Source organism: Centrocercus urophasianus, unplaced genomic scaffold, assembly GCF_019232065.1.
Source record: "Centrocercus urophasianus isolate 14NV4802_14NV808 unplaced genomic scaffold, USGS_Curo_1.0 seq_11, whole genome shotgun sequence".
NCBI classification, from domain to species: domain Eukaryota; kingdom Metazoa; phylum Chordata; class Aves; order Galliformes; family Phasianidae; genus Centrocercus; species Centrocercus urophasianus.
The window spans coordinates 89794043-89820051 of NW_024884253.1; the positions used below are offsets into that span (position 1 = coordinate 89794043).

At 38.8% G+C, this 26009-nt stretch overlaps 1 protein-coding gene across 2 annotated transcripts in view; it reads left to right on the top strand.

Annotated features, from left to right (window-relative positions):
- Window positions 1-26009, top strand: part of ICE1 (interactor of little elongation complex ELL subunit 1) — a 31541-nt gene that overhangs the window by 176 nt on the left and 5356 nt on the right. Inside the window, exons 2-16 of one of the 2 annotated variants that reach the window (XM_042839801.1) lie at window positions 714-772; window positions 2281-2315; window positions 2723-2741; window positions 2827-2938; window positions 6708-6784; window positions 9499-9536; window positions 11298-11380; window positions 11637-11676; window positions 11757-11816; window positions 12877-12966; window positions 13056-13109; window positions 14500-14846; window positions 15303-20096; window positions 21847-22015; window positions 25294-25454. In XM_042839801.1, coding sequence (XP_042695735.1) covers window positions 714-772; window positions 2281-2315; window positions 2723-2741; window positions 2827-2938; window positions 6708-6784; window positions 9499-9536; window positions 11298-11380; window positions 11637-11676; window positions 11757-11816; window positions 12877-12966; window positions 13056-13109; window positions 14500-14846; window positions 15303-20096; window positions 21847-22015; window positions 25294-25454 — 6138 coding nt within the window. The remainder of the gene's footprint in view (window positions 1-713; window positions 773-2280; window positions 2316-2722; window positions 2742-2826; window positions 2939-6707; window positions 6785-9498; window positions 9537-11297; window positions 11381-11636; window positions 11677-11756; window positions 11817-12876; window positions 12967-13055; window positions 13110-14499; window positions 14847-15302; window positions 20097-21846; window positions 22016-25293; window positions 25455-26009) is intronic. The other variant, XM_042839802.1, reaches the window with a different exon arrangement.

Below are 26009 nucleotides of genomic sequence, written 5' to 3' on the forward strand. Positions count from 1 at the left end.
CGCGTCCCTCCTCCCGGTGCGACGTGAGCTCGGACGGTGAATGTGGCGTGCGGGGTCTGGGCAGGTAGCAGCAGAGCCGAGCCTTATGTGCGCGAAATGCGGCGTTTGGTAGAAAAGTGTCTCCCGTCGGTGCAATTAAACAGCGGTTTGGCTAGAGACCGATGAGTTTGTAGTATCCCTTTGAGGTTGCTTCGATGCAGTGGAAGAAAGATGCTTGCCTTTGCGAGAACGTTACGCGGTATAACGCTTGGAACAAGCTTTGTTTGCCCTCTAAACGAGAGCTGGTAGAGTGGGAAAGATCATCAGGAGCACCCAGAACATACGTTAATTATATATACATGGGCTACCTGTAGCCTGAAAAGAGCTGGGCAGTGTTTATTCAAAACATCTTTCCTAAGTCTAATTTGATTTTGAGAGAGCAATTATGATGAATTTTGTACGTATTCTCCTCTACTGGCAAAGCTGAGAGAACTTTTTCCCTGTCCTGAGCATACACGTTGTCATGTGGAATCTGTGTTCTTAACACATATTTGTATGCATACCTTAACACAAATATTTATTCAGTAAATAAGCAGGCTGTTTTATAAGATAGAATTTAAAAAGGCAGATTATTTTACAATGTAAAATATTCCTAGTCAGATTAGGAGCGATTTACAGTGCTTGGTACCATTTTGGGTGAAACATGTTGACCACCTTGATACTCTTCCTTACAGAATATAAATGAATATGTAGCTGCGTTAGTTGCACTGAAGCAAAAAATGATTCATGGCGAGTAAGTACAATTGCACGAGTGTGCATTCTGTGTATATTTGCTATTCTTAACTAATTAATAGGCTGGATATGAGCTATGGGATGAGGATGTTCATTTAATGCTCAAAAGTAAACTCTCAAAGTAGAAGAAACTTCTTCAGTGACAAATCTTAAATCTAGATTTAAAGGCTTCATTATAACTTAAAATGTCTTTGTGTGAAAATAAAAACAGGGAGGTTTTGTGTAGTTTTATTATTCTGAATAGGTAGCTAGCAGAAGCAGCTCTTTGAAGAGATTTACTGATTTACTTCTTTTTATAGATTGTTAACCATGTGTTTGAACAGAAAGCTGAGCACAGATGTATTAAAACCTTTCCAGGAAAACTTCATCCCAGCATTAAGATGTGAAATGCTGCTGGAGTTAAATACCAGAATATGCCGTGATGCTGTAAAATGGTTAGACACTAACATTCCAAAATGCTTCTTATAGTTTGCTTTCTCTTTTGGGACCATTTCTACCACTTTTCAACAACCATCAGCATAAAATTCTATGAAAGAAAGTATTGTGGTATGTTTTGTGATGCTCCATACCATGGCCAGATACACTTGCTACATCTCCTAATTACAGTGGTTTGTTTCTTATGTACTGTTCTCCAGGTACGTGTCAATCAGCCTTTAGCTAATTTAGTTTCCAGAAGAATTTAGGAGAGCCCTGCTGCTTTACTTTGAGACCCTCTTCTACTAAACTCCTTTACTCTCTGTGCTTCCATAGAGCACTTTTCCTATGTCCAGACTTTGTGTCCTCCTTCCTCTGACCTGTGCACTCATTTCCTCTGTGAATTACCTCTGCTCTATCTACTTGCAACTCAGCCCTTTATTTTTTGTCTGACTTGACGAGTCTTTACCTGCTGCAGGAGAAGGTAATGGAGGCCTTTCTGGAGTATCTACCACTGAACTTCTCACTTTTGCCCTTTCTTCTCTCCATTCATAAGACTGTTAAATTTGAAGAAAGGAGGAAATAGCTCTTGTTGATGCCATCCCTTGGCTCACTGGACAGAGCAGCCTTTACATGCTTAATGTTTCTAGGATAATAATATAAAGATTAAGGCCATAGAGTCGTTTGGACTATTTTTCTTCCATTTGTGTGTTCTTTCCTTGGAAGATATTAAGTTTGGAAACTAGGGCTTAACTTTGCAATAAACTCATAGATACACACGTACTGCTTACCCAAATGCTGTGTTTTCTATTTTTTTTACAAAAGCAGCAAATAGTTATAAGTAAGTTCCTGTAGCTATTAGTTTAGTTGTATTTTCTTTTCATTCTGTGGAAGTCTGGTTTGAGATTTGAATGGCTTAATGAAACAAAAGAGAAGTATTGACTTCTATCAGAAAATGGGAACTAATCACCTGTTTTCTGCATTTATCTATAAAGCAAAAGGAAAAGCATCTTAGGATGTATTGGTTAAAATCTGTTTAGAAAATGAGTAGTGTAATTGGCGTTTGTGAGTAATGTTTTTATCTTTCTCTTGCAGCCGTTTGCTGACGGAGTATCAACAGAAATGCACTGATATCCTTTGTGTTTCTATTAGTGCTGTCACAGAAGTGGTACATCAGCGTTCCTCATGAGGGCCTGAGGCTTTTTATTTAAGGCTTTAGTTAAGGGAGCGTGCCGTTCTGTAGTAAAGAATGGACTGGTTGGACTTAAACAGGGCTTCAAAACTAAACATCTGTGTGTCTAATATACACTTTAACAGGAACTACTTCAAATCTGCATTGCTGAGAATTTTTTTGTCAAAGAAAAGCTCTGCTTATTCACTTCAAACACATTGAAATGTCTCAGTTAAACTTGCAAAATGAAGTGTTTGCTTGTTGGTTGGAAGTCATTAGATTTTTTCTGCAAGTGGTGATTGGACTGAAATATACTTCAGGAAGTAGAATAAGTTATCTTAAATGTCTACCTTAACGAGAGATTACAGCTTCAATTTGCTGAAAGGTAAGCTTGATCTGATCGACTAGTTTTAAAAGTACCTGTGTGTTTTTGAAATCTTTTATAATTTAAATTACATTGCCTGTTGCAGGGAGATCTCTGCTCTACGCTGTCAAGTGGAACAGATGCTACAGAAAATCCTGCCTTTGGAAAAGGATCAGAAAGAGTTGGGTTCCTTAAAAGCAGAGTTGGAAGAGAAAAAGGTGTGCTTTTAGGTTTAAATAACTTGCACTTAGTCTGTTGAAAGAAGCAAACATTTAATACTTATCTTAGTGACTTGAGTTATAATGAGCCCAATTATTGCCAGATTGTTGGGACAAGCAGCGCTGGTTCTAGGTGAAATCAAATAAATGACAGCAAGTTTCAGATAGGAACTACCTGAACTTTTGCTCTATGATTTTTTTTTATCATATTATTTGGTTATTATTATTTAGGAAAGGAGGAGTTATATTCGAATTCCTTTGCTTTTCTGTTCTAGATTACTGATCTAACTAGATTACTGAATTCTTCATAACCTGTACTATTAAAAAGGTGCAAAGAGAGTCTGTCTGAACTAACTAGTATTTTGTTTCTTTTGCAGTTTTGAATGTATGCTTCTACATTATTAGCTATTAGGGTTTATTCCTAATTTCTCTCCTGCCTCTTACCTAATTCTTCTGCAGAAGAAAATTAGACTGTTCAAATCCTCAAAGTACGCTTATTTACTAAAGAATCATAGAATTGCTCAGGTTGGAGGAGACGTTAAAGATCACCGAGTCCAACCACAACCTAACCATACCACCCTAACTCCATCAACCCACCACTAAATCATGTCTCTGAGCACCACATCCAAATGGTTTTTAAACACATCCAGGGATGGTGACTCAACCACCTCCCTGGGGAGCCTATTCCAGTGGTTAACAACCCTTTCTGTAAATAACTGTTTCCTGATATCCAACCTAAACTTACCCTGGCACAGCTAAAAGCCATTTCCCCTCATCCTGTCACCTGTCATCAGTGAAGAGCCCAACCCCGCTCTCGCTGCCGTCACCTTTCAGCAATAAGCAATAAGGTATCACCTCAGCCTCCTCTTCCCCGGACTAAACAGCTCCTTCAGTCTCTTCTCATAGAGCATATTCTCCAAGCCCTTCACAAGCCTTGTTTCCCTTCTTTGGACCTGCTCCAGCACCTCAAACTATTAACTATTACTTCTGCCGAAAAAAACACCTCACCTCAGAGCTCTGGGGCTTGTTTGTTTGTTTTGCCTATATAAGGTAGGGAAATAACATTTTTTGTGTCACTGTATATAGTTTTTCTTTCGTGTTAGATCTGCATTTAATCTTTGATTTGTCTTCTCTCAGCAAGCCTTAATAGAATCATAGAATGGTTTTGGTTGGAGAGGACTTTAAAGATCATATTTCCAACCCCCTGCTACAGGCAGGGACACCTCCCTCTAGACCAGGTTGCTCAAAGCCAGTTCGTGTTGAATCCATCAGCTGACACTGCCAAATCCTTCTCCTTGGGGTTGCTCTCTCAAGCCATTCTCTGCACAACCTGTGTCTGTGCTTGGGATTGCCCTGATCCAAGTGCAGGACCTTGGACCTTGCACTTGGCCTTGTTGAACTTCATGAGGTTGGCGTGGGCCCATCTCTCAAGCCTGTGTAGGTCCTTCTGGATAGCATCCCTTCCCTCTAGCGTGTCAACTGTACCACTCAGCTTGGTGTTGTCTGCAGACTTGTGCTGGGTGCACTTGGTCCCACTGTCCATATTGGCTAAAAAGATGTTGAATAACACCCGTCCCAACACCTATCCCTAAGGAACACCACTCATCACTGCCCTCCCCTCAGACATTGAGCTGTTGACCACAACTCAGAGTGTGACCGTCCAGCCAGTTCCTTATCCAGTGAGTAGTCTGTCCATCACATCCATTTTTCTCCAATTCGGCAACCAGCTTGTGTCAAATGCCTTGCACAAGTCCAGGTATATGACATCAGTTTTTCTTTCTTGATCCACTGACACTGTAACTTCATCGTAAAAGGCCACCCAGTTTTTGGGCATGACTTGCCCTTGGTGAAGCTATATTGATTACCACCAAACACCTCATCTTTATTTTCCACGTGTCTTAGTAGGGCCTTCAGGAGGATCTGCCCCGTGATCTTGCCAGGCACAGAGGTGAGACTGACTGGCCTGTAGTTCCCTGAATCTTTTTTCCCCTTCTTGAAAACGGGCTCTGTTTCCCCTTCTCCAGTCAGTGGGAACTTCACCAGACTGTCATGACCTTTCAAATATGATGAATAGTAGCTTGGCAACTTCATCTGCCAGTTCCCTCAGAATCTGTGGATGGATCTCATTGGGTCCCATAGTTGCACAGTGCACCTTCAGGTTCTTTATGTGATCTCAAACCTGATCTTCACTTAGAGCAGGCAGGTCTTCCTTCTTCAAGTTCTTACCTTTGTTTTCTGCAACTTGGACTGTGTGGATAAAGCCCTTGCCAGTGAAGACTGAAGCAAAGAAGTTACTGAGCACCTCAGCTTTCTCTATATACCTCATGACCAGGTCTCCAGTTCCCTTCCAGACAGGGTCCACATCCTTACTGACCTTCTTTTTACCACTGATATACCTGTAGAATTTCTTCTTGTTCTCCTTTATTTCCTTGGCTTGATCTAATTCTGTCTGGATTTTAGCTTTCCTAACCTGACTGCTAGGACAACTTCTTTGTAATCCTCCCATTTAATCCGTTCCTGCTTCCACTCCCTGTGGACTTTCTTTTTGAGCTTACTAAAGTCCAGAAGTTCCTTGTTGATCCACAGAGGCCTCCTGGTATTTTTTCCTGCCTTCCTTTTTCTCAGGATGTACTTCTTCTGGGCTTGAAGGACATGGTACTTAAATACTGACCGACTTTCTTGGGCCCCTCTTCCTTCCAGGGCTTTCTCCCATGTCACCCTCCCATGCAGTTCCCTCAAGAGTTCAAAGTCTGTTTTCCTGCAGTCCAGAGTAGTAAGGTTGCTATACACCTTCTTTGACACCCTAAGAATTTTGAACTCCATCAGGTTGTGGTGCCTGCCCTTGTGCTTTGCGTTACTCACCAGCCTCTCCTTGTTGGTGAAGATGAGGTCCAGCATAGCACCTTTTCTTGCGGATTCCTGTACCACTAGGAAGAGGAAGTTATCACTGATGCATTCCAGGAACCTCTATGATTTCTGATGCCCTGTTATGTTATTCCTCCAATAACAGGGTGGTTGAAGTTCCCTCTGAGGACCATGTTTGTGAATATGAAGCTCTCTTATCTGTTTATAGAGGGCTTTATCCACTTGGTCTTCCTGATCAGGCACTCTGTAGCAGACCCCCACTATGATGTCTCCTTCCCCTGCCTCCCCTTTAACCGGAACCTATAAGCTCTGTCAGCTCCTCATACATCCCTGGGTGGAGCTCCATGGACTCCAGGTGGTCACTGATGTAGAGGACATCACCCTCTCCTCTTCTCCCCTGCCTGTCTTTCCTAAAGAGTTTATACCTATCTATTCCTAGTTTCCTGTTGTAAGAGTCATTTCACTACATCTCAGTGATGCTAAAGACATCGTAGCCCTGTGGGCACGCACGTATCTGCATCTCCTCTGACTTGTTCCCTGTGCTCAAGTGCCTGTGCTCCGTAACTGATATCCTGATTGCTTTTCCTGAGTGCGTGCCAGGTTGTATACATGCTGTATATTAGCTTTGCTCTCAACTGCAGCTTTGAGTTCCTATTCAGATTTTCAGACCTTGGAAATGTATGCTCAGAAGATAGATTCTTTTTTGTTATAACTTTTGCTTTTTAAGTGCAAGAGAGACCTTTCAATGTGCTTCTTTTCTTATTGAATGTACTTTTTTGTCTATGCAACAGTTCTCACTAGAATAGCTAAAATGTCTGCTATGTTTTTATTTTTTTCCTCACATCCCCACCCTCCCCACACCCAGGAAGGACATGCTTTAATTATGTTTTTTTTTCTCCCACAGAGTTCTCTCAAGATTTATCAGGAGAGCCAACTGGAATGTGTTAGACTTAAAGAAGAAATAGTTAGAAGTGATGCTGTGTGAGTGATATTTCTGCTTTTTTTTTTTTTTTCCACCTTTTTTCTTTTCTGCTCATTCTTCCAGAACTTGATCTTGTACCTTACCTACTTACACTTTTCATTTTGCTGACATGTAGTTAGCTTGTAGTTTCATAGAACAGGGAGTCAATGGGAGAGTTGTCTTAAACTGTGTAGCAAACTCTCTAAAAAATAGTGTTAGATTACTTATTATTCTGTTTTGAAGTGGCTTCTGGTGGTTGTTAGTGAAGGATTTTAAGAGCAAGGTGAAGTTGGAGAAGAAAGTCTGATTTCTCTGCTTTAAGTGGTTCTTCTTGTTTTGTTTTGTTTTTCTCATTGCCTTCCATTTTCCTTGTGTTGATGAGTATCTGGGCCCAATGCATAAACGATATTATCAGTGTAATTTGCTTTTATAAACAGTTATTATAATGTTGACTTTTAAGAAAGCAATTGAGCAGATGCTGACCTGACTGTCATGGTTAGAAATGAACAAAAAGGATATAGCCCCAAAAAACAGAGAAGCTGCTTTTGCTCATGTAGTACACGACACTGTGAAACACTGCCCTGGTAATTCCCATCATTTGTTCTTAAAGTAACCAGTCACTCACAGGCTTCCTCAGCTGGAGCTTTTGCGTTTATCATCTTTGTGAAGAATTTGTCTTTTGCTTTTTAACTCTTATACTCCTAGCATTAAATCAGTTGTGGCTGGGAACAGTGATTTGTCAGTGTTGTGTGGAAAGCTTCCGATGGTCTCAAAAAGGAATCACCTTGTGTACAGCTAGATGTTGTGAGTTTGTTATTGTAATTTTGTTCTATGTGCATCACTTTGCATTTATCAACACTAATGCTTGTTGTCTAATTATAAAAAACTGTTTTGCTTTTTTTTCTTGCCAGCTTTTATTTCTGATATATACAGCACACATACCAGTGGGACTTTACTGGCTATTCCCTTCTTTGTAAACTGGTGTTAATAAAAAATTTAGGGAAGACATTCTCCCTCCTTATTTTTTTTTCCTTTTTCTTTATTTTTCATGCTTATTTTATAGCACTACTGAAGCAGGCCATACTTGGAGCAGTTTGTTCTGTGCTCCCCAGTACAATACAGACATGAGCATGCTGGAAAGAGTTCCAGTGAATATCCATAGAGGCAATTAAGGGACTGGCAGTTTTTCTCCTATGAAATACCCTTGTACCTTTGTGTGCCTTGAGAAACACATGGATAATCACAAGCACAACAGTGTGCCGTAGCAGACTGACAATGTGGTCACTTGCTGTTTTCACTTCTGCCAGACTGCTCTTCTTTTGCGTATAAGTTCTTTGTCCTGTAAGATTGAAGGAATGTGTAGCCTCCTATCCAAGCAGCAGGGAGTAGCAACACCACTGCTGCAATGCCTCAGGAGAAAAGTCATTAATATGCTGGCATAAATACACTTTTATGTCCTGTCCCCTGTTTGTCTCTCCTATCTTCAGGAAAGGCAAGAAGGAGGACCCAGGGAAATACAGCCTTCTCACATCAATTGCTAGAAAGATAGTGAACCTACTACTCCTGGAAATCATTTCCAGGCATGTGAAGAATGAGAAAATCATTGGGATTAGTCACCATGGATTCACCAAGGGGAACAAGGAGAACACAAAGCATTGTTCCAAGTGAAATGTGGGAACGCTACTCTGAAAAAGTTATGCAGCTGATAGCCCAGCTGAAATGCCCTTACACCAATGCATGCAGACTGGGAGACAAGTTGGAGGAGTTTGGTATCATGGTGCAGTTAGAAAACTATGATCTTGATGCTATAATGCAAACATAGTGGGATAAATGGCAGAAGTGAAACAGTGCAGTTGAGGACTACAAGCTTTTTAGATGAGATAGCAGGGCAGGAGGGGCAGTGGTGTTGTTCTATTACGTTGCTATATTAAGAAAGGGATGAATTGCAAAGTCTTGCTTCTGAGCAACAGCAACAGAGAAGTTAGGAGCTTGTGGGTGAAAATTAAGGAATGGATCAACAAAAGATGTCTGGTAGGCAGAGTCTTCTACAGGCTACCTGATGAAGGAGAGTCTGTTGACTAGGATTTCTTGTTTCAGCTGCACTGCACTTGCAGGTTCTCATCCTGATGGGGCATTTCAACTTCAACCATCTAGATGTTTGCTGGGAAAGCAACACAGTCGGCTGTAAGCAATCCAGAAGACTCCTGGGATGCACTGAAGAGAACTTCTATTTATTTATTGATTTATTTATTTATTCTTTTTTAAAGTATGTTACTAGAGAGATGATAGCAGTGTCACTGATAAACTCACCTCTGGTCTGAAATGGATCTGTTTTGGAGCTGGTTGGAACTACTCTTTTCTCAAGGAGGCTTCCCTACCCTGCTTCCAAAACCTTACCAGCCAAGACCCCACACAGCACTGTGTGCACAGAAGTGCAGAAAACAGAAGCCAGTTTTCTTAGAATGCTTTTTTTTGCTGAAAGCTGTAGCTGAATGTGTATTTGTATGCATAGATTAATGGACTGGCTCTCTTAAGTAAACTGTTGCTGTAACAGATAAATCTGTTGATCTGGGAATGTCAGCAGCATGTCACTGATTTAAGCTTTCAAATTCAGGGACACAGGCCTGAAGTCTGTGAAGTCATTTCTCTGAAATGTCTGGATTTATTTTCTGGTAATTTTTTACGCAATGTAATTGTATACAGAAATTATATATTAATACTTTCTTTTTAACAGGAGAAAGAAACTGGAAGCAAAAGTGAAAAAACTTGAAGGTAACTGTTTACACTGTGTTACCAGTGCTGTTGTCCTCTTCCATCTTTTAATTCTTTTGGTACCCAGAGAGGTAATTGGAAAAGTTAAAGAAAAACTCTGTAATTCTGAAGTCCCAGAGAGCAAGGCGAGTGTGATGCTCAGCCTCTGAATCACATCTGCCATTCTGCAGAACGTTTTCAGTAGGTTATTGTAGGCTCGTGACCTAAACTAAGTTATAAGAGAACTTGAAAACCGTGAAGAATAGAGGCTGACCAGCCTGTCCAGGCAATCTGATCCACTACCTGACAGCCCTTGTCGTTAAGAATCTTTTTCTTGTATTCAGTTAGAACCTCTTATTTCCTTCCACTTAACAGACTGGTTCCATTGTCTTGATATGGTGTAGGTATAGAAAAGCTGCTCTTAACTCCCGTCAGAACTTTTTCTAGTCAAGCTAACCAAGTCAAGTTCCTTGAAGTTCCTGGAGATGACAGGGCTTGTGCTCCAGCACACCAGTAATGTTGACAGGATTCATCTAGTCATGTTTATATTCATATTTCAATGTGTAGTGGCCCTGGCACTTTTTTTTAAAATTTAGAATGTTCTGGCAATTTGATTGATGCTTTTTGTTGTTGTATTTTTGTAAAAGCACTTACCTCATGGCAGTCTTTCCCTTCCCCATAGTCTCCCTTCATTATTCTTTTTGCTAGTGGAGAGTGGATATGCTTAAAGCATTGATGAATTGTCAGTTTGCAGGGCAAACATTTTCCTGTGTGGCATACATGGGTACAGTTTGAATTTCCATATATGTTAAAACATTAAGTTTTGTTAGCTAGCCACTACAAACTGAATGACTTGTATCTTAATTTTAGAAACCCTCCAAATCCTTATGTAAAATATAGTTACATTATGTTCATTTTGATTAATGTTTTAGAGTTCTTCTAGAATGGCAGGATGTTTTTTAAATCCTTCAACCCCAAATGCAAATTCTGGCAGAGCTAGAACAAAATACTGTGAGGAAGTTTGCATTTTTTCCAGTTTGATTTGTTCTTTTTGTATTTGTTACATGTCCCACTCTCCATCCTTTAGGTTGGTATCTTTTGTCAATCCGGTTTTCTTTCTTTCCCTCTAATCACTTTTGTTGGACTGCCATCTGAGCTGCCTTTCAGTGTGCTTGCTTTTGATCTGCTGTGTTCTGTGACCTCATCTGATCAGAAGACAAGTTCCATCTGTCTCTGCTCTCTGTATATAAATCATTAAGCTGGTATTTCACCAAGCTTTCAAGCATCTCTCTTGTGGATTTCCCCAGGAACCTCAAATTCAGTCCTCATTTACCTGCCATGCAACTGTTTATTTCTTCCCTTCTGCATTCTCTCAAGGTTTATGCTGGGCTCTGAGAGTTAAAGCATTCTTATCTGCATCTATCTGCGCTGTCTGTGGTAATGCTTATCTACATTTTTCTAATGCAGTTGGCTATAGTGTTTTTACCCTTAAGCTAGAACCTCAGTTCTAAATTACAGAATGAAGCACACAAAGGGCACTGCACCTCATTCTTTTTTTTTTTCCCTTTAATATTAGATGTGCAGACAAAGCATACTCACGTGCATGAATAGTACATTAAGTTTGAAGTATTAATGTGCTAAAATATAACTTGGGTAGATTTTTATTTCACACTATCTACTTTTTCTCATAATGTGATTTGCAAATTGCTAACTTGTATAAATTAAATTAGTTACCTCTTCTCTTTTTATTTCTAACTTGAATTTTGATTTTGTTTTTTGAAGAGGCTGCCACAAAACATACGCAAGACTTCAAACAACTGAAAATTGAGAAGAAAAAACTTGAGAAAGAGTTAAAGAAGGCACAGGTAAAACTTTCCTGTTTGATAAACTAGACTGAGTTTTCTGGGAAAAAAAAATAAGGAAATTATTTGTAATACAGGTATTGAAACAGTGTAATGACATTTGGGGATAATCAGTGGATAAACATAGCAGTTTTAAGAGATTGTAAATTTTCAAACTGAAGTATGATGTTTGAAGTGTAGATTTAGATTTCAGTTTAATTTAGAGCAGATTCTCTGCAGACAGTGTATTGCATGAATAATTAATATTTAATTTTTACAGGGAAAACTTGATGGTGTACCTAAAGAGAAGTGCAGGAAGGGTATGTACTCAGCTTTTATGACCTTCAGATTTGTGTGGTAATGTTTCATTTGAACGCTTCCTTTTTTCCCTGCTTTTCAGCAGTTAAACATGCAGAGACCCAGAGTACAAATGAAGTTCTTGCAGCAGATATAGATAAAGGTAAGATTTTTTTCAAGATCTTTCTCTGTGCAGACCAAACCATTATGAATATTATGTCTTACAGGCATTTGATTATTTTCCTTCCTGAATTTACTTTTCTTTTTTTTTTTGTGAGAGCATTTGGAGAGCTTGAGATGGCACATCGGCAAGAGAGCAACAGAATTATTCTAAGAGCAGATGTTGTTGACTGATAGAAATATGTTATATTGATGTGGGAATAATGTAATAGATGACAACTGTCTTCAGTTTTGCAATAAGGAAGATATTTGTTAAAATGACTACCTCTACTCTTGCAGAGTGTGGCAGATTGATTTGCAATTATAAAACAAATCAAGCAGTGAGAAAAATAGAAACACTTCTGTTATTTTTGAAAATCAAACGGATTGTGAAGGAAGTACGCATAGCAAAAGAGACAAGATAGGAGTGCAGTCTGTAACCATGTGAGGTTCTCTGCTTAATTAAAGCAGAAATCCAAAACAAACAGTTGTCGTATCCAACTGATGTATTTCATGGTTTTTTTTTTTTTTTCCAAAAAATTTAAAATATTTCCTAAAAATTATCAAATCATAACTTAAAAATGAAGCTAACGCATTGAAAACTTCCTCTAAACAACTGAGAAGAGGCTTAAATTTAAAGTTGATTTTTTTTTTTTCTTTAAAAAATTTCTTTTTTTTTTTTTTTTTTTTTTTTTTTTTTACTGTCTAGAATATTTTGAAGGCAATTTTCAGGCAAAAGAAGAAATTCTATTTTCTATTTCCTGCTTTGCAGTACTTGTATATGAAATTTGTTGGCAAAATTAAACTACTGTGAAAAAGACATTGTCAATGCTTAAGGGTCTTGGTAGGTTTTTGTTGCCTCTTGGATTGAACTAACTTAGTATCCAATCTCATCATTTAATTTTTAATTCAGTTTTCTCTTTCTTTAAGGTAAAGTGCTCATTTTTCTTAATCTTTTTGTATATGTTGTTCTAGGTATGTCTGTTTTGTGTAAGAACAGAGAAACAAGTTCTTGGTTCTCCAAGCTAATTTTCATTACTTTACAAAAATATTTCCTTTAACAGAAAAAATAAAATTCTTGTTGGAAGAACTCTGGATGTGCATTGACAGTGCAAAAGAGAAAGGAGAGAAGCAGGAAAATGATCCCATCTTGGGTGAGATGACATATGAAGTCTTGAAATTCTCTTGAAGCTGTCTCTTTTTTTTTAAATAAAAAAACACATATTTGTACTTTTTTATTCAGTTTCTGCTCAGGACAAGGCATGGCCTGGGAAAAGAAGGCTGTCTGTTACAAAAGGTAGGTTCTAGTAAATGTGAATATATTAATATGCAAGTGTGTTGATTTTAACCATACTGGAACATCATCAGATTGGGTACTATTTGTGTAACTGTTTTTGGATGGACGTAAATACTTTACTTTGAGACTGCTTGATCAAGTACACGTGTGATTAGGATATTTGAAAGTCATTGCAAATTTTGATTTGGACAGCCAACTGGGCTAAAATGTGGAAAATACCACAGATTAGATTCTAGTTTCATGGGGAGCACTGGATTTTTGAGATCGTTGGTTCTTATGGTTTTATCGGAGATCAGTGTTTCTCTTTGTGGAATCATAGAATTTAAATCGGATAAAGCCAGGCCATCTTTCCATTGTTAAAACTATTTAGTGCAATTATAATTAATATTTGAGTTCTTTGTCATTATTGTTTAGGCTTTCCTAGGGCAATATCTTTTATCTGCATACGTAAAAAATGGGTTACTTTGTAATAATAACACATGTGGTTTGAAAAGGAACAAAACAAAAACATAATCAAGGGAACCACAGAGAGCATTTATGCATTCTTGCTGCTAGAATAACTTTATAAACTGGTGTAACTGTCTTTAATCTTGGAAGAGTTCTTACTCTCTCAGTGTCTTGTTTGGTGTTACAAACTCCTTTTTGCATAGGTATATTTAAAAACACAAACAAAAACAAAACATAAAACTAACCATCTCACTTCTAGGAAGGTTTTCTTTAAGGGTTCAGCTTAAGCTAAGTCACACCGTTATAGATAGAATCTTATACAAGTGGACTGAAGACTGAAATTTAAAGAATGAATGCTTTAAAACATGCATATTACATCATAAAGCTAGATGTATGCTAAGAACTCTGTTTGTAGCAGTATATAGTTGACTTACACATTATGCTTTAAACATGGAAGTGCAGCTTCTGGCTCAAAGGTAGAAATTGCTTTAAGCAGAAAGTTAGTGCTTGAGTGGGAATTGTTACTGCTTGCTTATCTTGCTTTTCTGGAACATCAGTTATAAGGCTAAAAATGGAAATAGATTGCTGGATTGTATGGCCCTTCAATGCAATCCAGGTATAGCCATTTCTGGTAGGAAAACCTGGAGAAAATAGTCTTAATCATCGAAGTCAGAAAGTATTTGTTTGAGTGGGACTTTTCTATACATCCATATAGCCTATTCATGAGAAAAGGCCATTTGTGAACAATAAGATGTGATCTCCTGGAAACGTGAGAACAACAGCACATGGAAAATATTTCTGGAAGTCATCTTAAGTGTTTCTTTTTATCGTCTGTGGGAATATCACTTGAAAAGATGATAATTCAGTCTTATTGTATTAACTGTATAAAGAAAAACGGGGAGGAAAAAAGTCATAATTTCTTAACAATGTTTTTGTCTCTTAGAAACTGTACAGACCCACCAAAAGAACGGGAAGCATGGTGCTAAAACATTGCCTTGGCATTCTTCGATAGAAAGTGCTGGAAAGCAAAATTCTGTAACAGCTCTGCAACAAGTGGATACTGAGCCTTTTGGAAGTGACTGTCTTGAGAACAGGACTATTGATTATCTGCAAGGTTGTGAGGATAAAACTAGAGATGTGATAGTGCAGAGAGATGGAATGCACAGTTGTTCAGCCTTATCTGATCAGGAACCAAAGGGCCAAGGTGGAAATGTGATGGATATATTAAACTGGGTCAGGCCTCTCCCTGCTCTACTTTCTCCAGTACGGCTTTCACCAGTAGCTACACAGGTAAGTTTGAGGGTATGTCTGACAACTCGGCATTAACTTGATCGTATAATTACAACAGAAATAACAAATTGGTATTCTTGGGCTTTTGGGGTTGTTTACTCATACGCTGAAAAGATGTCTGAGTGTTTAGATTTGTAAATATATTTTTTTCATTCTAGCATACTGCTTGTGGAAGGCTGCAAAAGGCAATTTTCTGAAGTATATTTAAGTGAAGTTGGCCATGTCTTACTCAAATGTTATTTTTCAGTAATCTTAGAATAGAATTAGGTAAGCAAAGAAGTACAAGTCTTCACGAAGATGCTTTCTGTTAACTGTGAAGAGTAATGATGTAGAAAGACGTAATTCTGCTGGTCAGCCTAATCTCTCAAAACCACTGCTTGCTAGGGCCGTTGGTGTATTTGCTTAGAAAAATAGAGCTCTTAAAAATGAAAACTAATTTTGTATTTTTCATTAAAGGATACATTGTTCGGAGATCTCACAGGTTCTAGCGATGAAGAAATGGATTGCATTGCTTCTGCAGAGGAGTGTATCTTACAAGAAGACCAAGTTCAGTCTCAAAATTGTTCTAATGTATTCAAACAGAATGAGGAATGTAACAGATGGAACAAACCACGTGGGCATAGTCTTGATACAGAAATTTCATATAACTTGAGTAGAACAGAAAAGATTGTTCACATCAGCCCTGCGACGTTGATCAAAGAGGAGAGAAATACAAAGCAATGTGAAGTTGCTACTTCAGTTACAAATATAGAATCTAATAGAGTTTGTTTGGAGAATTCTGAGAATATGGAAGCTGCGAAGAGAGATCTAATGGAAGCAACAGCATGTGAATTGGAAGCCGAAGAAGAACAGAAAGGAGATATCAAGGAGATGCACAAGGAAGAAAAGGCCTCTTCAATTCATTCTATGCTACACAGTTTCAACCTTCAGAATCAAATAGAAAGAAGTGGTGAGGTTGAGCAAACAGAGGAGAATGCAATCTTAGTCAGAGCTGGTGGTTATAACAGTGCACATGGAAAGTATGGAGAGTTAATGAAAGCGGAGCATGAAAGAGAAATTGCCAAGGCAGTAACCATTCCCCAAAACGTTACTAATTTGCCTCCTGAACAATACCATGTTGTACTTCAAAGAAAGGATTCTGAGGAGAAATCTGTTATGTTGATAGAGAGTGAAGTGGTTGAAAATGAATGCAAGGATGCAATAAAGATAACCAATACAGCAATTAATGTTGAGGAAAATATCAAACAAGTGGTAAGTGGAGAGGAAGCAACAGCTACAATGCAGACGCAGGGGCTCTGTGTAGAGCCTAACAATGGGAGAGAGCTCTCTGAAAATGTATTGTACAATTTCAGTAGCTCTAAATCTTCCTGTGAAGCCAAGTGTCCTGAAGACCTAATAATACAGTATGATGGTGAGGGAATAGTTATGGAGACTGACGTATGCACTGAATCTACTGTTCACTCTCAGTGCTCTGAAATAAGACATGACAGTGAAAAGATACTGGAGGAACAATGCAAACATACACTAAAGTGTGAAATAGTCAGAAAATGTGAACTGGAGACACCTGAGGTCTCTCAGTGTTACTCACCTGTGTCTGCTGTTGAAGGAGTTGAACATTCACTGTATATGGATGATACAGACAAAAAAGCATGTGTGGTGGGAAGTGCTTCATTGGCCTTTCCAGAAGATGATGGACAGCTCAAAATTCAAGACAAAAATATAATCAGACCCAAATCTATTGAACAAACTGTGAAATTGAACAAAGAAAGTGTTCTTGAAATAGCTGAATCATCAGAGCTACTCCATAGTGCAGAAAATGGAAAATTACTCTATGAAAAGGAAAAGGAAGGTTTGGAAGGTAAAAATCATCAGGAAGAAAGTTTCAGTCATTTTTTCCAAGGGAAGTCAGATTTGGAAAGTATACCTGCAGTGCCAAAGATGGCATGCGTTACTGATGCAGAAAGCAGCGTAGCTAAGTGTGAATCATTTGTGTTGGATTCTACAGAAAGAAATGGTGAAATAAATCAACCTGAAAATCTGTGTAGTACCATAGAATGTGAGTTGTCCAAAACTCAGAACTTTGGAGTGATTGAATCTCAAGAGTCTGAATTCAAAGTTAGTCGAGAAGATTTTACAGGGGATAGTAGTAAACTGTTAGAAAAAGTGGATACCATCCAATCTGTCTTAGTAGAAAGTAATCTTACTTCTCAAACACAATTTGCAGAACCTCAGAATCAGTTCTTGGTGACTACAGATGCTAAATGTGATGAAACAAAAGCAGAATTAAACAAACAAAGCAAGGAATTGTTTGAAGCCTGTCCCAGTTCATTTAAGGAGGAAAAGAATGTTGTGAAAAAAAATAATGTTTCAGAGATCATACAAGAGCCTTCTTCAGAAATGGATTTTAATAGTGGCTTTGCTCTGTGTTCTCAAATGGACTTGAAGACAGACTGTATGAATTCTGAAGAAACAGGTTCCCCTATTCAAGTGAGAAATGGTTTGGAATCTACAGTGCCTAGTGGTCTAAATTTCAGTCTTCAGAAAGTTGTGAGAGTTGTTGAAACTGATTTCACAAAAAATTCTGATTTTTCCCCTACATGGAAAAAAAAAGGAGACAAAAATTGCATTGTGAGTAGTGCATTTAATTGTTCTTTAGAAGGCTTTAAGAAAGGCGCAGAGGTCATGTCTACTGAAAAAGATAACATGTGCAAAGAACTGGACCCCTGCTCTGAGAAGTACATACACAAAAATGAAGGGGGAGTTCCAGGTGAGAAGGAGTTGCCAATAGATAAAGTACCCGAGACATCTGTTGAATTACAAGTCCTGCATGCAGACTCTCATGAAAAGAGTACTTTAACTTTACAAAACATTATTAGTCAAGAATCAGAATGCAAGACTTCTACTTGGGAAACTAGAACAGATTCTTCTAGAACTTGTTCAATAACAGCTGGGGAGGAAAGCAAAGGGTTGAATAGGCTTGAGGCACCTGAGGAAAACAGCACTGAAAGGTCTGAAAATGCCTTTGATGTTGCAGAGCAGAGTAATGAATCTAAGGAGAAGGACTGTCCTCTACAAAAAGTCCAATGTGTGAAATGTTCTGAATGTGTTGCCAAGCTCAGAAAGGAACTGAGAGGATCAACAAGAATTGTAGTGGATGCTCTGGAAAGTGGTGCAATTGTTGATGCTGGTGACCAACTGTGTGAACTTCATTCAACAACGCAGTCCAGAAATACAGCGACAGGTAGTCATCTAAAACCAGAGGCAGGAATGGATATGGATATACATTGTGAAATAGGCTCTTCTCCAAATGCAGCAAGTGAGAAGTCAGGTGAGGTTGAGGAGGGTTATCCTAAAGACTATTCTACTTTGAAAAGAAGATGTACATTATTAGCCTCTGAAAATACTGATGGTGCTAGTGAATTCAGGATAGATAATAGCACAACTGGATGGATGAATGACAGTAAGGAAGATCTGTTAGAAACTGGGACATCCAAAGGAAGCCCGGTGATGCTGAGTGCTTCAAAAAGTAGATTACCACTATGCCAGATGTTAACCACATTCTCAGAAGCTTACAAAATAGCTGTAAAACACGGTAAATTAAGTACAAAAATGTTAGCACTTGGCAATGTCATAGAAGAAAATTATTCTGAGAAGTTTGAGTCAAATGTACAACAAAAATTACCACACAGTGTTGATATGGACATTTCAATTTTTGAAGAATATAATCAGAATTGCTCTGCTTGCAACTCAGGAGAACGTAACGCTAATTTAATGTTAGATGGGTTACAGCCTTCTTGTTGTTTTAGTGGTACAACGTGGAAAGGCTTTCTGGATAATGGAAGAAAAAACTTCATTGTTAAGTATTTTGCAAATCCAGCCCTATCTGACATAGACTGTAATTCTCAAATGGTTAATCAGGCTCCTAAGCCGCAAAAAGCGGCATTTGAGGACTCATGTATGCTGGAGTCAGAGTCTTGTGTGGATGTCGCTCTTAAAAAGACTAATACATTGAAGTGCAAAGGGCAAGAACAGTCAGAAGTCTTGAGTGTTTCAACCAAGGCAGCTGTCCAAGTAGTGCATGGCAGGCTATCAAAAAAACTGTTTCAAGGTAAAAGCAAAACAAATGCTCTTGAAGTTAAAGTAACTGAGCCAGTTCTTGCAAATGCTGACACTTCTATGCCAACAAAAAGTTTATCTGAGACTATAAACAAAATCAGGCAAGAGATGGGCCCTCCTCTGCCGCCCCTGCTGCTGCCTTTGATCGCTACTCCTCCAAGAGCCACTACATGTTCTATGGGCCCAGTGATGTCTTCTGCTGATCGATCCTCTTTGCTTTCCCCTCTTGATGAACTGATATCGCCTCTACATGAATCCCCTGTTCCTCCTCTGATGTCTCCCCTGACAGATACTCCAACAGTCAAATCTGCCCTTCTGTTTTCCTCTCCATCACCTTCAGAAATGGCAGTAGGTAAAAGGATTCTCTCCTCACCTTTGCAATTTTGTACTTCTATTCCAAAGCACGCGCTTCCTGTCCCAGGAAGACTTCCTCTGTGCGCAACGGATGGTGCTGCTACTGGTGCTCCTCAGGAGAACTCTGTGAAAATATTGGACACTATGTATCCAGAGCTATCTGCAAGGGCAAGGACATTAAACATTCTGAAGGGCAATATTCAGCTTAACCTGTGTGCTCTTTCAGATAGCCAGAGTTCCCCTGGACCTGTGGCTCAAATAGGCAGTTTCAAAACAATAGCATCTACATCAACTGCTTTTGTTAAAACTGGGAGCACTTTGAAGTCTGACGGTAGCAAAGATCAGGACACAAATGTGAAAAATCAGCAATTGATTTCAAGCTCATCGAGTCGTCTTGAAAAAAGGACGTTATTGCCAGTACCTATGCCTAGAAGTGCAAAGAGGCTGAGGTTAGACAGTGAACCACCAAAGCTGGAGCCCACTGGTACTGCTGTTATTGGAAACGATCAAAATGTGGACTCTGAAATAGAGGAGAATTCCGATGACAAGAGCTGTGAAATCAGTGATTCAGCACACGGTTCCAGTTTAGAAACATCTTTCCCAGTAAAGCAAATCGTTGATCCTGACTGCCAGAAAGTTGATTTGGCATTGAAGAAAATTGCTGAATCCTGCTTTGACTTGTTACCAGTAATTCAAAGTCATTTGGGCAATATCTCAAAGATTCCAATAATGAGAGATGAAGAGAAAGAAGTTGTCAATGAATTTGGTATAAAAAACAGGGTAAGTAGCATCATTCTGAGTTTTGTATTTTAGTAGTGTCTCCTGTGCAAATGAAGTAGCGAGCATGTAGTAGTTGAATTCTCAATTGTTCAGGCAATCTGTAGTGACAGTGTAGTGTTGAAAGATAATCATACATGTGAACTTTTGTAAGTTTTTAATTGAGAGTGTGGTAAGGTGATGGGACAGGTTGCCCAGAGAGCAGAGATGCTCCCTCCCTGGGGTTTTCAGAGCCAGTCTAGATGGGCTCGTAGGCAGCTGTTGTAGTGTTTGATCCTAGTAGTTTGCAGCCCTGCCTTGAGCAGGGAGGTTAGAAATAAGTATTTTTGAGGTCCCTTCCAGCCCAAGTTGTTCTGTGAATCAACAAACAAAACAGAAGTTACTGTTCAGTGGTGTCCAAGATTCAAAACTATGTGTAGATGCTTTATGCACACATAAGAAAAGCAGTATTTTATTTATACTGCATTATTTGTAGTGGGTAATGTAAGAGAAGTTTCCTTCCTTTAAAGGTGAGGCTTGATTATTGTTTTTAGCTTTTTTTTTTCCTTCAATGAAACAAGATAAACAGTGCTATATATGATAGTGGTTTAGCCTTTTATTCTGTGTTTATCTTAATTCTGTACCAAGTTGCTCAAGTTAATTTTATTGGAAAAATTTTTCATTATTTGGTGTCTCAGAACTTGCTTGGTTTCAGAGTTGAAAAAATTCACTTTATTTGATGTCATTCTGTAGATGGTTTATAGTCTGCAGCAGGGCAATTAAACAGTTGATTTGTGGCAGCATTTTGCCTTGTTCCAGTTCATAAAATGAAATTAAATCGGAATACTGATCTCTCAGTTATCCTCAGAAGGTGTATACAGAGTTCTTGGGTCATCTTTGTTAGGAATTGCTGTATTTGCTAACTTTAAAGAAGGAAGACTGTGACAACATTCCTTCCAGGTCCAGCAAGTAGCGATGTTGAGTATTTACTCCTAGTAGACATTTAGTCTGTCCAGTAGGTGGCTCATATTTCTCCCCTCTTGTCTCAGGCATCCTTAAACGCATGGTCTTGTGCATGTTGACTTACAGAATGGCACAAGCAAATGCATATTGCTGCAATAGCTAGAACAGACTTTTGACATTACCAGAACCCTCAGGTTGACACGTACTTGGACTTTTGGTTTCTTCAGAGCCACCATTCAGGCTTTTGATGTCTGCAGGTTACCAGCCTAAACTCAAGGCCCCTCCAGAGCACTCATTCCTAAGCTTCTCAATTGTTTCATACTTTCAGCCCTCTAAACATCTTTTAGTAAGTCTTGCACCTTCTCAAGGGAACATCAGATGATCTGTGGAGAACCTCTGCTGTTGAATAAACTGGTAAAACTTGCACCTGGACAATGGGCTGCTTGTCTTCCTGTGACAGCTCTGGGAGCAGCCAAGTTAAGATACTCCATTTGCACCCACTAAAGGGGTCCTTTATTGCTGTCTCACTTTTTGTTTATGGTAGATAGGTTTTAGTCATGTAACTACACAATTCATTTCTAAAGAAGAGTAGTCCCGTTCTGTCTCTCTTTAAAGGCATGTGTGTTCAGAGAAGTTTCTACTCACTTTTCTTCTTTCTTTTGCTGGTTCCTCTGATTTAATTATGTGCATTCTTTTGTATATATACCTGCAATCTATGCTCTTACAGGTAGTTCTCTTGTCATACTGTTATAATGCTATTAAATGTTCTCAAATATAGTACAGTCTAATAACTATTTTTTATGCCTTACAGCATTTAGCGGAGTCATTGCTGCATGTTATTCTCAATAAACTCAAGGCTCAGAAAATGGCCTCGACTTACAGTTTCAATCAGGCTCTTTGTCGAGTTTATACAGGAGTTTGTCGACAGCTGGGAGATTTGGAAAGAGCCCGCCTCTTCTGCTATAGCTTACTGAAAGAAGGTATAGTGTGTCTTGGTGGCCTCGTGTTTTTAACGATGTGATGTGTCTGTGCTATAGTGCTACAGAATGATTGCCTCTGAAAGCAAATACTAAAAAAAAAATCCTTCTGTGAAAGAGACACTTTCCTTAGACCTTTCATCTACAGCACAGAGATACAGACCATTCTAGAAGAAATTTGTTTGGTTCCTCTACCTCTGTATCTCTGTATCTCAGCTTGGTGCTCTTACTGGTCAACTCGTTTTTCAAATAAATACTCTGTGCTTTCATTTTTGCCCTGTCATCTCCAAAATGATACTATGATGCCAGGGAATTTTGTACTTTTTGCTTATTATTGTTTTTACCAAATAAAGACTGATATCTGAAACTTTTTTTTTTAGTTTTTGGCTTAAAACAGTGTCAGGAGTTGGACACCAGAATCAAAACCAGTGCATTTATGTAACATGTCCTCCTTAATGTTTTGCCGTCGTCTATTGTCCAAAGCCTTGCTTGGTTGAGAGGTTTTGATTGGTGTTTTTTGTTTTCCTCCATTTGTTTCCATTATCTTGAGTGATAAAGTAACAAAGGTAATTAAACATAAATGGTATCACTAGTAGCTGAGAACTCTGTAGTAGTTCTGGAAGGGCTTCACTTAACTTCAAAATCTGTGACCATCTGGAGATCAAAAGCAGTATATTGGTATCTGCATGCCAAATTCAGGTTAAAAAAATAGCAGCTGGGGTGCACTGCAGGGCTAAATTGCACAACTATTGAAGCTTAAGGTATTTCTTTTGTTTTAAAATAAAGATTATGATTTTATTCTGTTCTTAAGTATTTTTCCTCTCTTTTTCTTTTTTTGTAACTCTTTTTTTCTTACCCGCCTTTCTTTCTATCAATGTCAATCATCATCATTCTATTTTTTCATCTTATTAATCTTATTACTCTACTGTGTCTACTTTTTCTTAGTCTAGCAATTAAGTCTTTTATTTTGCAGTATCTTGGTACTTTACCTTTTTGTAGGCCCTTACAAATTTCTAAAAGTTCACTTTTTTTCTGGGGGAGGAAGTAAGATCTAAACACCAGTAGCTAAGTGCAAACTATGTTGAATGATTTTCTATTGTTACTTAGAATTACATGAATTCCTGTTGTGTATGTTCTGTGTTTTTATTATTAATTTTGAATGTGAAAAGTTATAAACATATATTGAGGAGTTTTTTCATTCATTTCACATAATCATAGGGATTGGAAGGGACCTCCTGAGATCATCAACCCTCCTGCTAAAACAGGCTCCTTAGAGTAGGTTGCACATGAAAATGTCCAGGTGGGTTTTGACGATCTCCAGAGAAGGAGACTCCACAACTTCCCTGGGCAGCTTTCTGCTGTTCACCTTCAGACTAAAGTTTGAAGTTTAGTCCTCATGTTTGAACAGAACTTCATGTTTTCCAGTTTGTGCCCATTGCCTCTTGTCCTGTCACAAGGCACTACTGAAAACAGCCTGGCCTTGCTCATCCATTGGACATTTATAAGCATTCATAAAGATCCCCTCTCAGTCTTCTTCAGGCTAAACAGTCACAGGTCTCTCAGCTTTTCCTCATGAGGCAGATGCTCCAGGCCCCTAGTCATCTTCTCAGTCCTCTACTGGACACTCTCTTGACTCCCCTTCCCTTTTCTCCTGTTCCAGAGGCTCAGGGGAGAATTCTGGGGAGCCCTGAACTGTATACTCCACATGTGGTCTCACCAGGGCAGAGTAGAGGGGGAGGAGAACCTCCCTTGACTTGCTGGCCAAGCTCTTTTTAAGGCATCCCAGGACATCATTGTCCTTCTTGGTTACAAGAGTGCACTGCTGGGTTTTGGTCAAGCTGTTACCCACCAGAACACCTGGTCCTGCAGAACTCCTTTCCAGCAGATCAGTCTCTAAACTATACTGATGCTTACAGTTATTCCTCACCAGGTGCAGGATTTTCTGTTTTTTGAACCTCATCAGGTTCCTTTCCACCCAGGTCTCCAGCCTGTCCAGGTCTCACTGAATACCAGCATAGCATTCTCATGTCAGCTGCTCCTCCCAACTTTGTATCATTAGCAGACTTTCTGGGGATAAACTGTCCCTTCATCCAGGCCACTGATGATGGTGTTAGACAAGACTGGACCAATACTGACTGCTTGAGGAACACCAGTAGCTACAGGCTTCCAACCAGACTGTGCTGCTGATCACAACCTTCTGAACTATGCCAGTCAGCCAGCTCTCAGTCTATTTCAGTGTCCAGTCATCTGTCCTCACGGTTCCTGCACTTACCTATGAGGATGTTAGAGGAGACACTGTCAAAAGTCTTACTGAAGTCAAGGTGGACAACACGTGCTTCTCTGCACTCATCTGCCCAGCGGATCATGAAAGGCTATCATGATCGTGATTTCGCCTTGGTGAACCCATGTTGACTACTCCTGATAATCTTTTCTTCCATGCTGTAGATGGCATCCAGAATTTATTTTTATTTGATTACCAATGCATTTATTTTGAGATTTTATCATCAATATAGTTTCACATATTAATTCTTGTCAGAAACTTGGCAATAAGAGTGAACTATGTTTCTTCTACTCATCTGCCAGATTATCTGTAAGTAGTCAGTACTGCCTCTTTAGACTTGCATCATTTGTTCTCTTGACTTTCTGTCCATCTATTTTTGTTACATTCTCCTTTCAGGTATTCTGCATTAAATGACTCACCTCTGCTGTTCTTGTCATCTTCTTCCTTTTTTTTTTCTTTTTTTTTTTTCTTCATGACTATCTTTGGCTTGATGCAGTGATCTGAGTATCCATTTGTGACTGGAGTGCACTAGGCAGGATTCTGGAGTGCATGTTCCAATTTAATGTCATCATAAAAGAATCCAGTTTCTGTGCTCCAAGACCACTCAGTAAACTAAATAGTAAGAAGAATAACAGGGGACAAAACTTAAAAGACAAAAGAACTGTGGTCACTATTGTTATTCAGCCAAGTCTGGCGATGCCATAATTGGCCTACTGACTAAAACACTCTCTTTTTGGAAAGAAAAAATAAAAAAGACTATTACAGTGGGAGAGGTGGCTTTTTTGTTTGATTCCTCCCCTTTCACATCAATTTAAGGAAAGGACTGAGGTGTGACAGTATGACTCCCTTTCATTGGTCTGCAGTTGTTAAGTGACTTCTGCCTTTTCTCCTTGTTGTCTTGTTGTGGAATGTACTAGCTTTTAATGTCTGAGTATACTTTTAACTTGCTTTTAATAAATGTTGAAAACTTACGTTCTCTTTTTTTTTTTTTTCTTCTTAGACTTTCCAGACTCAGTGAAATTGATTATATTCATCACAAATATATGGCCTGACATATTTTTCTTCCAAGGTGCAATCAACAAAGCTATGCAATTAATTATCAGGCAGAATGCAAATGACAATGTCCTGGCCTGTTTGAATGCCTGTCTCAGCTGGGAGCAGGTAACTTCTCCTTTCGCTAACAGTGTCAGCTTTCATCTGCTTTGTTCCCCTTGCAGGCTGTATAAAACCAAGAAGCTTCTGGTGAAGGATGTAAAGATGCTCAGTGAATATCTTATGGAGTTTGTAAAGTTGCACAACTAATGCTACTTAAGTCTTTCTTTCTGTGGTTATCTAAGTCCTATCAAAACACAACATTGTTTTGGTACTTTTCCATATTATTACTAATCCCTCTATTAAGCGTTTAAGGTAAACATCGATTTTATATTTTAACTTTCTCTATTTAAGCATTCTTGAACCAGGGAATTATATGCCTCTGTGGAACTGTGATTTTCTTTTTTCTTTTTTTTTTTTTCATGTTCCTTTAGGTCATTTCTTGTTTGGTTTATTTTGTGGGGTATTGTTTTGTTTTCAGTTTTATTGAGCATGCCTGTCTTTAATTGTAATGGGAAGTTGTTTATCACACTTATTTTCAGGATAAGCATGTCTCATCTTACATGTGATCTTTCTGTGAGGTATACTGTAAGTAACCACTTATTGCCCTCAAAAATGTTGACA